We start from the raw sequence: 14,611 nt of genomic DNA, 5'->3' as shown, positions 1-14,611 counted from the left end.
AAATTAAGTTTTTTATTATCTTGATGTTTGCCAATGTCTAATGTTTCCTTATTGTCTGAAAAAAATGGGCTTAGCTAAACCACTTCTATTGCTATTAATTTCCTTCTCTATGGCAGTCACTTTATGTTTACTATAACCCCTTTGGACAAAATCTATTGCCATGTTATCCATTTGTGTGTTCATAGCACTGTCAACAGGATTCAGTTTTGCTGTACACATCATCTGATTTTTCATTATGTTATAAAATACATGTGGTGGATTCCTACTGGTCCTATATAAATATGTATTTCTTTTTTTCATCGTTTTTTATACACTGTAGTTCCAATCCATCCTGCATGGCTTTTAATTAACCTAATGTCCAAGAAGTCAGTCTGAGTAAAATGTATTCTACTCTTAAATCTCAAAAATTCAGTATATATATATTTTAATATGTAAGAAATTCATCAAATAGAGAAGTGAACCTTGCTCTGTGAAAAACAGGTCATCTACAAACTGTTTATAAAATAAGATGTTATTATGGCATTGGTTACTTGATGATAGTATATAGTCAGGTTCCCATTTATTTATAACAATATTGGCATAACTATTTGCCACAGGCATACCCATGGCCACTCCTGTTTGTTTTTTTGTAATATTGATTATAGACAAAAAAAATTATTCTTTAATACTACTTCTAATAATGCAGATTGTATTTGTATCTGTAGGTGTTTATACGGAGTTCCAAGTAATACATTCACAAACATATTCCACTCCTATGTCATTCACATTGCTAATAATAGTTAGAATTTAAACCTTAAAATACTATACAGACAAAATGACTCTTAGTTTGCTGTATGTAATAGGACAAGTATATTTGTTCCTATGAGCAATCCTTTAATAGTAGCTTTTTGAGAAAGCAGTGGAAAACAAACAGGGGTGGCCACGGGTACGCCTGTGGCCATCCATTTGAAATTCATAGAAAGGCAGAAAAATGCACTCTACAAACACATTAATGACACAAGTGATACACAGTAATTTAAGTTTGTTATATTACAAATTATTTATGAAAAAATTAGAGGTGGTGAATTAAAACTGACACCAAAAGGGAAGAGACCAAATGGATAGCTAGATTTATGGCACAAGCACATCCAGGCTTAAATGAGACATTCACCATTAAACCAATCCTGAAAGATATAAGGAACAGAGTTAAGTAAATGTCTCATTAAAACTTTAATTGTTAATTGTTAATAAACAGTCACATGTTTCTTAAACTGATTTTTAACTGATTGTGTTATACATTTGCCTGTAACACACATTTGCCTGATGAAACTATCTCTAACAAAAATATCACTTGCATTGATTTTAGTGGTGTTTTACTGTTTTGTTTTATTAAATTTGGTAATTGGTAGCCATGGTGTCAGATTGCTGTTAGTACATAAGCAAAGCAATGGTGCTGTGATGATAATACTGAGCTTTGGAAGGTAAATGGAATGATGACCATCAACCTAATGCTGCTGTGTGTACAAAGTGTTAAATAACCATAAAGTAATCATCAGTAAAACTGGCTGCCACATTGCTTTAGCCTTTTTTGGGAGCAAATGTGTGCAGATTGAGAAAAATAACATGCTTATTTTGAAATGCACTTTAATTTACATGACTTTATATCATAATAGGGGCAAGTAGCTTTTTTGGGGTCTATATTATTTTGTTGAAATGGCATTACATTGAATGCCGTTTCAACGACACATAAAGAGCGAACTGCTTAAACAGCGAAAGCTCAGGTCAGAGATTTTTTCCTAGGGAAAAAAAATCGCTTGGCCAGAGCCATGACATTGCCATTTACCCCACTGTAGTGCGATCTCAAAGTTGGTATATTTAGTTAGGGGTGTGTGGGGGGCACAGCCCCCCCACACATTGGGGAGTGTGGGGGTGCAGCCCCTCACTTTAAAATGTTTTAACTGGTGTGTTTTGTGTTGTCGGTCTACCAATTTTGTTACCTAGGAAACATATTGATGACATGGGGTTTCGCTGTTTTAGCATTTCACTCTTTATGTGTCGTCAAAACGGCATTCTCTGTAATGCTGTTTTGATGATATAATACAGACCTTTTTTTTTGTTTCTTTGCTTGTTTTTTGTTGTTGTTGTTGTTATTGTATTCATATTGACTCTGTAATCTTTCTTATTTTACTGATACTAGGATGCCTAGTCCCTAATATTGGTCAGAAGTCATCATTATAGCCATTTATAGGATAGTGGTTGCTTCAAAAGTGTCACTCGCAGGTGTAAAAGTATTTTTTTGTAGTGGTGGTGGGGATTTATATTTTCTACATATACCGGTAAATACTTATGAACTCTTCCATATCAGTGATTTTATCCATTTATACATTGCACCTCTTAACTTCTGCAAGGTCACGGAACAGCAGGTAACATTATCACTTTGGTAAGTGGAAATATCTTTACAAGAACCATGGGCTGGATGTTACAGAGATCTACTTGTTTGAGTCTATATACAGAACTTATAAACACTGACTGAGTTTTATGGAGGAGAAAAAGTCAGAATGAGTTGAATTCCAGAACTGTAAGATAGAATACAAGACATATCACACACACACACACACACACACACACACACACACACACACACACACACACACACACACACACACACACGCACACACACACACACACAACCACAGAAAAATTAAAAAGAAACATGATATATGAATCTTACCTGTTTATTTTAAGACCTAACCTGGTAACAGTCTGCATAGACTGTAGATGTACCACAAAGACTATAACTGAAATGGATGATTAAATCTTTCTGGTTTGTTTTAATGTCTAACTTGGTACAATTTGATTGTTTTGCAGAGCCGTCACCCAGGAAAAAATTGCCGTTACTGCTTCTGCTTTTACTTCATATCCTACTTTTATGTATTCCTCTGTTTGGTGAGTTTTTAATCTTTTTTTGTTTTATTTTTATTTGTTAACCAGTTAAACCCACTAGGCACAAGCCTCTTTTCAGTAATGACCTGGGAATACTGTTGGGTTAAGTGAGCTGCTCAGAGAGACACCATGCACAAATGGAGGCTGAGGAAATCCAGTTATGGAGTACAAGATGAACTTCATTACACCTCACAGTCTTAATCATCTGTGCTAAAAATGAGATAAAATGTATTCTAAAATGTAGACTGATTACCATTCATCTATCCATTTTCAACACCTGTTTTATCCCATCTCAGGGTCTTTTGAAGCATAAGACCCTCCATCCCTTACACCTGCTGCTTATAGTTATTCTCGTGTCTGCCTGCATCCCTATTGCATTTCAGGACATGCAGAAGAAAATACAAACACATCCATGTATGTATGTGTGTTTGCATGTTCATGTGCATGTGTGCAAATGAACACACAAATGTGTATTTAGACTGCCACACAGAGGTATTTTTTAAGCATTAGCAACTAACTGCCTACATACCTTTGGAAGGAAATTGCAACCACAAGTGAAGACCCAAAATGATGCAGAAGGCACCCCAGCCAGAAGCCAAATCAGAAATTCAAGCTTTTTGAGGCAGCAGTTCTAACAACTGTCATACTGTGTGTGATTCAGGATGGTCACCACGTAAAATCAAGTTACATTACAAAATTCATAGTGAAAGGCATTTTAAAATGCTTATTATTTACAGTCTTAAATGTTCATTCAGTTAGCACTTTAGAAATAAAGAACAGTCATTATAGTTACAGATTGACAGAGTACATACTAGCAAAATGGAATTCCATTTGGAATTATGGGACTTATTGAGAATGTTGGAGATATAATAGTTGGCTTGGATCTTGGGGACACAGGGGAGCTTTGCCAAAGTGGAACAGAGGGTATTATATTTTTTTAAATGTTCAAACTTGAGTGTAATTGTGCTAATTGTAGAACTTGTTCTGGGTCTCACATTTATGTTAGGGGTTCTTATTTTGCCAGTGTGAGACAAACTAACTAGCTATTCTGCAGAGTCCTGAGTAAGGGACTTTATTCCAGGTATGTGACTTGTCAGATAGACTTGGAGTTGCCAGTAGACCAGTGCAAAACTGCTGTCTTAAGTGCCTTATGTTAACTAATGCTAAACTTACATGCAAATTGTCTTTGGGGAAGATTATGCAGGACTCTGAAGTACAGTAAAGCAATATTATAATGATATATTAAGAATTAATTCTGTTTATATGGTTTGATTATGGTATTTCAGGGAGTTGGGTATTTATATAGCTGTGCGCACACTCACACATACAGATAAATAGATAGATTTTTTCAAAGAAAATTTGTACTACCCTCTTTGGTTGTTTCAGTTTTAGGGCTCATCTGTTTTATCAATTTTTTTGTCAGAAGTCCCAGTACTTGGATATAGATGTATATGGGTCATCTTTTCCACCAATCAGAATTCTATTTCTTTCTCAAAAGTTACATTGCTCAGAGATGATCATGTACCGATAAGGATATCCACAATGCTGTCCGATGTCAATTACATAAGGGTGCTTGTCCCCTGTAACCACCAGTTCATTTTTGACATCCCACAAGTCAGATCTTAACAATTTTATTAAATGTTTACTTAAGGCAGAGCCACATATACTTTATTAGAAAAGAAAACAACTATATTAACATTCTTCATTTATCTGCAATACACATAATGTCTATGTTTTCTTCCTAATAATTGCCTTTCATCCCAACATTACATAAACTGCTTAATTCCTGCCTTCTTTTAAACCTCACCCCTCATCCTAAACATTCTGCATGTAATGTTCCCACACATTTCATTTGTTGCTATATAATTTGCTCCTTCCTTTTCTAAAAATCCCACCTCCAGTTCTCTTATCTTTTACAATATTCAACACTTCAGTTACAGTTGGTTTAGATTTTGATTTCTATTTCTCCTGATTGCTTTTTTGGCAGCCAATAGCATTAAGCATAGGAAGGCCTTACTATAGCTAGGCAATTCAGACACTATGTTCCAGCTCATAAGAATCATTCCCTTAGTTACTGGCATATTCTTCCCCAGCATTTCTGACAGTGTAATCTGTAGGGGATTTTTTAAAATCTGCCACCTCATCCCAAAAACATGTTCCCAATGTCCTCTCTCTTTCCCATCACACTTCAAGCATTTGTATCCACCTGAGAAAAAAATTCTCTGAAGTCTACCTGGGGTATACAAATACCTATGCAAACACTTCCATGCAAAAATGCTAAACCTTATGGATATTATTGCATACATGGGAGACGTACAGATGTCCTCCCAATGTTCGTTATAAACTGCCTTCCTAGTCTCTCTCCTCTCAGTCTTTTCTATCCCCCCTTTGATGGATTCTTACAGATATGCAACATTTTATATGCAATTTTAATTATGTCTTTCAACAGAAGCTTCTGCTCTAGACTCAAGTAAAAACTCTACCAGATCTGGTCTTTCACTTAACACTCCCCTATCCCTTCTTCTTTGTCTTTGTTCTGATATCAGTGCCTGGTGTGGAACCCAGTCTCTAACCTATAGTCCAAACATCTCCTTGGCCTCATCCTACTCTATTACCTTTCCCAATCTAGTTATTTGCTCCCAATACATTGCTTCTTTTGCCAGTGTTTTCCGGTAAATTCCACCACCTAGCTATGTTCTATACGCCTTCTAGAGTCATCCCAATTAGTAAAATCACATCTTTCCATTCCCATATTGTCTGAGTTCTTAGAATACATTTGGTTACTTAATGAAAATAATATTCTGTATTGTTGTTATACTTCTTAGGGCGCTGCATCCAGAGTCTTTCTCTCTCCTTTTTTTTCAAGCTTCCCCATGTTTCATTGTCCCCCTTTCCACTTTGATTTATAACCTTCTGCTTCTATTATGTATATGATCCTTAACTGCATAGATCTTAAATATCCATCCAGATCAGGTAATCTTAAACCACCGTGTTCTATGGGAAGGATCAGCTTATCCCACCAAAACTTTTGCCTTCTTCCCCAACAAAATGAATACCTTCAGCTCTTTATTAACTATCCTCCAAAATGTCTTTTTTCTTTGATAAATTACACCTGACATTTATATAATATTAAATGGACTAAGCACCTTTTCACTGTTCGTATCTTACTATCTATATCCATTATCACGAACTTCCAGTTCCTCAATTTTTTATTATCTTTGGTTTAGTCTTTTCCCGTGTGCCCTTAGGTGCCATAACAGAATCCTTTTTAATCCATGCAACTAAATACTTCATTTTACTGTGTCCCAGTAAATATGGCTAATTATGAACTAATTCATGTGTAGATATATAGGTTATCCCTATATATTTTGTTTTATCTTCATTAGTTTTATATCCCAAAGAGACTTGGAACTAGATCAAAATGTTCCACTGCACCAGAATGCCCTTATCTGGATCTGGCAAGTACAAAAGTATGTTATCTGTAAATGAAGCTAAGTTTTCTTAACTACCGTACTTGTTATATTGTTGGGTTTTTGAGTCCCTTATTTTCTTTGCTGGTAGCCCTAAATATAAACCAAATAGCAAAAGGGAAAGAGGACAACCCTGCCTGGTTCTTCTGTTAAAATAAACCTTTTCTGAATGGAACCCTCCACCTTAAGTCTTGCTTCTGACTCTTCATACATGCAGTAGGTGGATTGGATATTCTAAATTGGCATAGGTGTGAGTGTGTGTGCGAGTGAGTGGTACAAATGTACTACCATGGTAGGGCTAGCCACCCAGTGGTGTAAACCTTGGCTTGAGATGATTGTCACTGTTGAAGTGACACCCTGACCCCATGTGTAAAATGGGAAAAGAGGTTGAGGATAGATGGATGGATTCTATCAGGGAATTCAAATACTTCCATTGCTGTACTCATAAAACACCACTTGACTCTAGTAAATGACTTCTCTGCATCAAGAACCAGCAACAATAGTGGCATTTTCCTATATTCTGCTTCCCTTCGGATCATCAGTATTGTCAAATGTTTGCCTCCCCTGCACAAAAACTAACTGATCCATATCTATCAGTCTTGTCAATACTTTTGCTATTCTCTTATTTGTTATAGATATAAACACTTTGTAATCATTTTTTAAAAACTGAAATGTGTTTATATGAAGCTGGGTCTAAAGGGTCTTTACCCACTTTGGACAATACAGCAACCAAAGCTTTATTCTGAGATGCTGGTGCTCTCCCTTCCTTTTAAAATACTGTTAAGCAAAACTTTCCAGGTCTTTCTCACCTTCTTCCTTCCTAACATCCACACTCCCATAGGAATATTTTTTGTACCTGGAGACTTCTCTGTTGATTGATAATACCTCAACATTTTATCTTATCTCTTCCTAACAATACCTTACAGACACAGCACAATAAAGGTTATCCTCAACTTACTTACTCCCAGCCCTCCATTTTGATTACCTGTCCTAACTAAGTTAAATACCCCTCTTAAATCCAAATTAGCCTCTTGTTGTATTAAAATTGCTAAATTTGCCACTAACTCAACACATAGAATGCACCACTGTCAAGCCTTGAGACAACTTAACTGCCTCAAGCTAAGCAACATCCTAAAACATTTACAAATAGTATTTGTATATAAACATATTTATTACTCAGATAAATGTCCCACACTAAAAAATATCTTACTGCCTGACTCTTCTTCAAGGGACCTCCGCATTACCAACAAATTCTTATTAAAGACAACTAAGTTTAATAACTCAGCCAGAGACTCACTTTACTCTTACTAAGTCGCAAAAATATGGAACACCATCCCAAAGCATATTAAACTCACTGACAAACTACCGCTCTTCAAAAACCTGCTCAAATCACATTTGAATATATCCTGGTCATGCTCATGCTCAGTACCAGGCTGACGCTCCAATATCCCAGCATTTCCTCTACTTTTCTTCTCCATCTTAACCTACTACTTTTCCAACCATACACAACTCTTTCTCTCTCCATTTTCTCACTTCACCTAAATGCTGTTTAACTTCTTATCTCCTCTACCACACTCTAACTCTAGCTACACTTTGAACATATCTGTACCTCCTTCCAGTTCCTACCTAGATACACCGTATGCTACAACAATGGCTTCCCATCTAAAGTATAAATCCGTTTGCTTCCTGAAAATATTTAGAGCTTCCAGAACTGTATACACCTATAAATATTGTTGGAGATAGTTTACTGAACAGACCTGTCTTATAATTATGTTTTTCTGTGAAGTGTAACTTGTTTTTCTGAGAAATGTCTAAATTCACTTGCTAATACAAATGTACTGTGATGGAACTTTTCTCCTTTGGTCTCCACTGAAAATGGACTTTGCCCAGTCGGACTTTCTCAGTCAACAAAGACAAATAAATGAATAGTATAACTATTACTCTTTCTCTAATCTTGTCACAATTAAGTTTTCTTTAAATATTTATATTTGTGCAATGCCATGGTTTCCTTTGTTGTATACAAATTTTCAAAACATTTTTGAAATATCTCTAATACCTTTGTCAGATCTCTAGTTACTTTGCTTCTCATAGGTTCCCTAAGTTTGACAACAGCCCTTTATATTTTCTGTTTTCTAAGTTTTTTTGTTAAAAGATATTGTGCTATGGAGGTGTTATCAAAAAATAGCTGCTTAACAGCAACCTTTCTGAATTCACACATATTATCTAAACACTCCCTTGGATTTCTTTTTAACACTCAACAGTTGATCCGCTTCATGTTCTGCCCTTTGTCTGAAATACTTTAACCTTTGCAAGCCTCTCAAAATCATTTTTGTTACTTATTTCCTCATATCTATTTTTTTATTTCTACATTATTTTTGAACTCTGTGTTCATTTTACTCTGCTCACTAGCTATCTCTTTTAAAGAAATTTCTGCCTTCTAACTCTTGAATATTTTCCACTGCCCATTCCATAAATTCTTTCCTTTGTAACAAGTAAGTAGGAAAGTATGAGTCCCTTATTTTTACTTCATTGTCCTGTATCTTTAGCTCAGTTTTGACTGGTGCAATAGTTATTAGATATGTGTCTAGCACAGTTATTGTACCTTGGGGAATAATATGTAAATTCTTAATTCTAGTTTCTATTTTTATTGTTATGCTTTGTGGAGCTTTTCTCCCCAGGCCTCCACTGAAAATGGGTTCCCGACCCAGTCGGACTTTCCTGGTCAACAAATGTCAAGTAAAATAATAAATAATAAATAAAAATAATAATGAATTAATATCTTCCCTACCAAATATTCTCACATATGTTGTCAGAAATCTATCATTCTTTGTTATATGTTCCCTTCTAGTTCCCATAATATATCTTTGCTATTGCAAATCAAGCTCCATTCCCTACCCACAAATAATATTCCCTGATGAAAGCTATTTCCATAGAATGCCCTTAAGCTTCATAATAGCAGTTTTTGGATGAACATAAGTACATGCCAGTATAATCCTCCTCACTTCTCAATAGCCCCTTCCAAACACAAATCTCACACTATTGTCTTCTTTCCTCTTCTATCACTATGGGAGCCCCTCTAGCAATCAGCATTATTACTCATATTTTCCTTTGACCTTGATATTTTGCTGAATATCCATCCCAAAATACTTTCTTTATTAAATTCACATGTTCATTTTTATGCAAATGTATCTCCTGCAGCATTGCTAGTTGCATCATACATTTATAAATATCATTCAATACTTTTTCTGTCAACACCTGTAAGGCTATTTACATTCCATGGCAATATAGTAGAGTAACTATTATGAAAGAACTCTATTATTCCCACCTATTATACATTATAGTTCTTTTGAATGTGTACTTTGAATGCTTGGCTTGCATATACACACTAATGTTTTGTAGGCTGATCTTTTATGCAGTTGCTTCTTCTCATCTCTATTTTAAATCTGTTTCACATTTTCCAAGAATTTTTGCTTCAAAGAAAATACTCAAACAAACAAATAAATAAATGAATACATTTTCAGAACCCCCATCCCTTTTAACTTAGAACAAACACACAACATGATATACATTTTCAACAAGGAAGTTTATCCCTACAGATAGGAGCCATTGCACCACATTCCAGGCTGCAACCACAGGCACTGCCTAATCCAAAATTAAGGTTAACCATGCTAAAGTGGATGTCGAAGCCTATGTTCCCATTTACACTGATTGCTATCTGTTCTTTTTTCATTTCTATTCCTCTCCCAGATGTGAAATAAATTTGCATTGTTTCAATAAAAATTAACTTTTAGCCACAAGAAAAAGTACATTGGCTACATTTTAATAAATATGTTTTGCACTGTTCTGTTAGATGCATGTAAGTATTACTGTTGTTGGGAGGCTACTACTTCTTGTTCAATTCCCAAACCCCGGGATTCATTAGACAAAGCTTTCCATGCAGGAACAGTGTAGCCGCTCCTGCACAGAATATGGCTGCCGAGCAATTCACAAAACAGCTGATCTGACATGCAAGAGCCTGCTGACACTGTTCCTGCATGGAAAGCCATGCAGAATGCTAATTATCTCATTTGATGGTAAAAACTATGCAAATGAGGTGAATTAGCAATTCAGGAAGCAGGCAGGCATCCATTCAGAAACAGTGCTAGTTGCAGAAATGTGTTCGGTTACTAACCGAACACATTTCTGCAGATAGCAAAATGGAGGCACGACAGCTCAAATAAAAGCATGTATTATAAACTTTAGGCATGCCAATGGCCAAATATATGGCCATTGGCATGGGAAAGTGTTTAATTTAAAAGAAAATTAAAGTTTTTTTTTTTCCAATTTCAGCCGTGTAGCATAGGGCAGCGGCACGCAAACGGGATCGTGCCGAAAATATTAAAAAAGTTAAAAACTCAATTTTAGGGGAAATCTGCATTTTGCCATTATAGTCAATGGCATGTAGAATCAAAACATTACCAGGGAACACTAGTTGTCAAGGGGAAATATTCTGTGTCAGAGCAGTAACTATGGACTAAGGCAGTGTGGTATGCAAATGAGGGGAAATTTACTGAATCACAAAATATTCTAAGTCCACACACTCCACCTAACCATGTAGGTGGTAGAACAGGATAGTGTAGGCAGGAGGAGCAGCTAACATGAAAAGGCAGTGTGTTATGCTTGCTGTAAGCACATTGGAGCCCTGTTGCCTGGGCTTGTGCTTAGCTAAGCACAGCTAAGCAAGGGTGTGGGTCTGAGGTTGTAATGTCTTACACCATGAAATGAAGAGCGTGTTTGTGTCCAGGGAGAGCCATTTCAGCTAAAAGGTGTTTACCTTAGCTATATGGGTGTACGCAGCATGCACTGGGACTTAAAAAAAATGGAACTAGCAGCACTGTTTACTTTTAGGCAGAGGGTTTGCGTGCCATGCCTCAGGGCTTAAAAGGGGCAGAAATGGGTCGGGAGGAAAGAAAAAAGGGAAATAGCAAAATACAGCCACTCAAATACAAGTAAAATGGCTGGCAGGTGGAATGTCTCAAAGTCAGCCAATCAGACAGCATCTGCAGCACACCACTATAAACTATGCAAACACCTTCCAGTCTGGTTTTTCCCACAAACTCTGCACCATAGGTGTACACATACAGGGGAATTTTAACTGACAAAACTAGCAAAAAATGTTAGGAGTTGCTGTCACTTTGATCTATCAGTATGTGCTAGAGGCCGAGAGCACTGAGGAGGATAATGCTGACAACCGACTCAGACTGAGGAGGAGAAGATTGTTCAGACCCAGTGTAACCTACCAAGAACTGCATGATCTGGAGACAGTAGAGAGCTACAGGGTGGACAGGGACATACTTCAGCAACTCGTTGAGCTGTGCCAGCCTTGCCTCAGACCCAGAACCAACAGAGGGGAACCCATCCCTGTGGATACCAAGCTATGTGTAGCCTTAAGAATACTAGCTACAGGTACTTTACAAAGACAAACTGGGGATATCATGGGGGGGGGGGATCTCACAGGCATCTGCATCCAGGACACACCACCAGTTCCTGGATGCCATACGACCACATGCCGCTGAGCACATTTACTTCCCCAGCACCTATGAGGAGAAGACCAGCAATATGCATCTCTTCCACCATGTAGCAAAATACCTGGAGGTATTGGGTGCCATAGACTACACGCAAATCCACATCAAAGCACCACCCGGAGACCAGGGTTGGGTCTACCTAAACTGCAAGAGGTTCCACTCCATCAACTGCCAATTCATGTGCAATGCCCATGGCATTATCATGAATGTGTGTGCTGGCAGCCCTGGAAGCTATCACTACTCCCACATCTGGCATTTGTCACAGCTGTACCAGGCATTTGCCAGTGGGGGCATCCCATATGCCTATCTGGTGTGGGATGCTGGCTATGCACTGGAGCTATGGCTGATGATACCCATCAGAAAAGCACACACACACACACACACACACACACACACACACACACACACACACACACACACACACACACACACACACACACACACAGACACACACACACACACACACACACACACATACACGCGCACACACACACACACACACACACACACACACAAGAACGCCATAATAAGGCACACCCACAAACCAGAATCATTACAGAGTGTGTGTTTGGGATGCTTAAGTCACGGTTTTGCTGCCTTGACATATCTGGTAGAACCTTGCAGTACTCTCCAGCCACATGTACACAAATGTTCATAGTATGTGCCATGCTACACGATAGGATCCTGTGGAAACAGCTGCAGCAGGAACAAAACAGGGAAATAGGATCCTGTGGAAACAGCTGCAGCAGGAACAAAACAGGGAAGGGCCACACAGCCCCCACCATTGCCAAGGTCTCCACAGGCACAGAGGAACTCGGAGGAGGAACATCCTGAGCCTGCCCCTGTAGGCAGATGGAGGCATGCCCAGTATGCCCTGTCCTTGGCAAAGAGGTGACGCATAGCACATACACTGACACTGTAGGGCCCGAGGGACTTATATCTCTCTCTCTGACTCGCACACACATAAAATGGATGCCAAACATTGCACCATCTGTACCTTACCATGTAAAGGCAGTGTACTGCATGCATCTGACATAGTCAGCCTTCAAGCACCATCCTCATAACTGCCTCAGCCACAAAGTAAGTTAGTCTTCTTAACAATAAATGAATGGAGTAGAATGTTCTGATGGCATATCTATAGTATTGATACATGCATGCAAGGGAATGGGGTGGCTTACTGGGATAGCAGCAGACAATTGACAGCTATGTGGGACAGCAGGAAGTGTATGCCCAGTACTGGCTTACCCACACTATGCAGTACCACCCTAGTTGACAAATAGCACTGCAGTATATGTGGTGAGCTAAATAACTGGGGGTCTTAAGTCACATACATGGATGTCAAAGTGGGGGTCCCATACTCACCCCTAGCCTCACCCAGCTGATCAGCTGTAGAAAACCATACAGAAATGTCTGACAAAGGCCCCCACAAAGTGACATCCATGAAATTCCCACCTACAATCTTACACAGTTATATCACAGCAGGTTTGGCAGTGACAGTATGGCTCTGAAAGGTAAGAAGTCTGAAACTAAAACTGTTTATGCCCAAACAATCTGACCTCTAGTCAGTACTGTTATGCCTATAGTCTTAAAGATAGGGCACACCACTATGCTAAATGGGACCAAAATATTAAGCAAATAGCATAGTCTTTGCAAATGTGTATTGTATACAGATGTGTCACCCCCCCCACCCATAGTCTCATAGAAATGCAGTAACATGTCCCTAGCCTTAAGCAGCATACAGCTGTCAACTAGAGTGATGGCTCAACATGAACAAAAAGCAATTTTTCAGTAACACCCAGTCAACTTACTGGTGCTATCCCAGGGGTGTCCACTGCCAGCAGGCTGGGAACATATGATCATCAGAATGCACTACCTTGCTACAGATGGCCTGCATCTGTCACACCTAGCCTACAGGCCTCTGGCAAATGCCCATGCCTCACCCACAGTGCCCTGTTAGGGAGTGTCATGGGGTCCATAACACCAACATAACGCAGTCTACAAAATGCAAAGAAAAGCCATGCTGCTAACTGCTAGGAGCAAACTTGCCAGCCCCAGAGAGCCAGAAATCTGGACAAAGCCATGAATAATGGGGTGATAAAGGTCCAAAGAGAAGGACACCTTTGAAATACTGCTCTAATAATGTTAGAAAGTTGATGGAATGATTGTATTAGCATGGAATGTCTGAAGGGTATGAAGTCTAAAACTGCAATGTCAACTGTCAGTAATATCTGTCTTCAACCCTGAGTGACTTGCAAAACAGTTTTTCTTGAAAACCACACTTGTTTGGGTAACCAACCAGATATATGAGTCATGAACCTGGACATTCTGTGATACTGTGCACAGTCGACAGACAGGGCTAGGAGTCTAAACATGGGAATGCCCTCATTGCAGGCAGTCCTAACCCTGGAAGATGGTGACATGACTGCACCCACAGAACCCTGGCCCACAGCGATTAGGAGTAACACACCCTTCCCTGATCACTCATCCTATGCAACATCCTGACCCCAAAATGTGGCCAGCCAAGCCAAATGTGGTGGCCCATACATATATGCAGGAGCGGCCTTAGGTCAACTGGTGCCCTAGGCAAAAGGACTCCATGGTGCCCCCTACCACACCACCTGTGGCCCCCATCCTGGTTTACCTACACCAAATAAA

At 38.6% G+C, this 14,611-nt stretch overlaps 1 protein-coding gene across 6 annotated transcripts in view; it reads left to right on the top strand.

Annotated features, from left to right (window-relative positions):
* Positions 1–14,611, top strand: part of LOC122796202 (SUN domain-containing protein 2-like) — a 509,959-nt gene that overhangs the window by 376,130 nt on the left and 119,218 nt on the right. For all 6 annotated transcript variants that reach the window (XM_044064539.1, XM_044064549.1, XM_044064565.1 and 3 more), the window contains one exon: positions 2,848–2,925. In XM_044064539.1, the coding sequence (XP_043920474.1) occupies positions 2,848–2,925 (78 nt within the window). The remainder of the gene's footprint in view (positions 1–2,847; positions 2,926–14,611) is intronic.

Source organism: Protopterus annectens, chromosome 1.part0 (genome assembly GCF_019279795.1).
Source record: "Protopterus annectens isolate FY-2018-M chromosome 1.part0, PAN1.0, whole genome shotgun sequence".
Lineage (NCBI taxonomy): Eukaryota > Metazoa > Chordata > Ceratodontiformes > Protopteridae > Protopterus > Protopterus annectens.
This window is presented reverse-complemented; position numbering and strand designations above follow the sequence as displayed.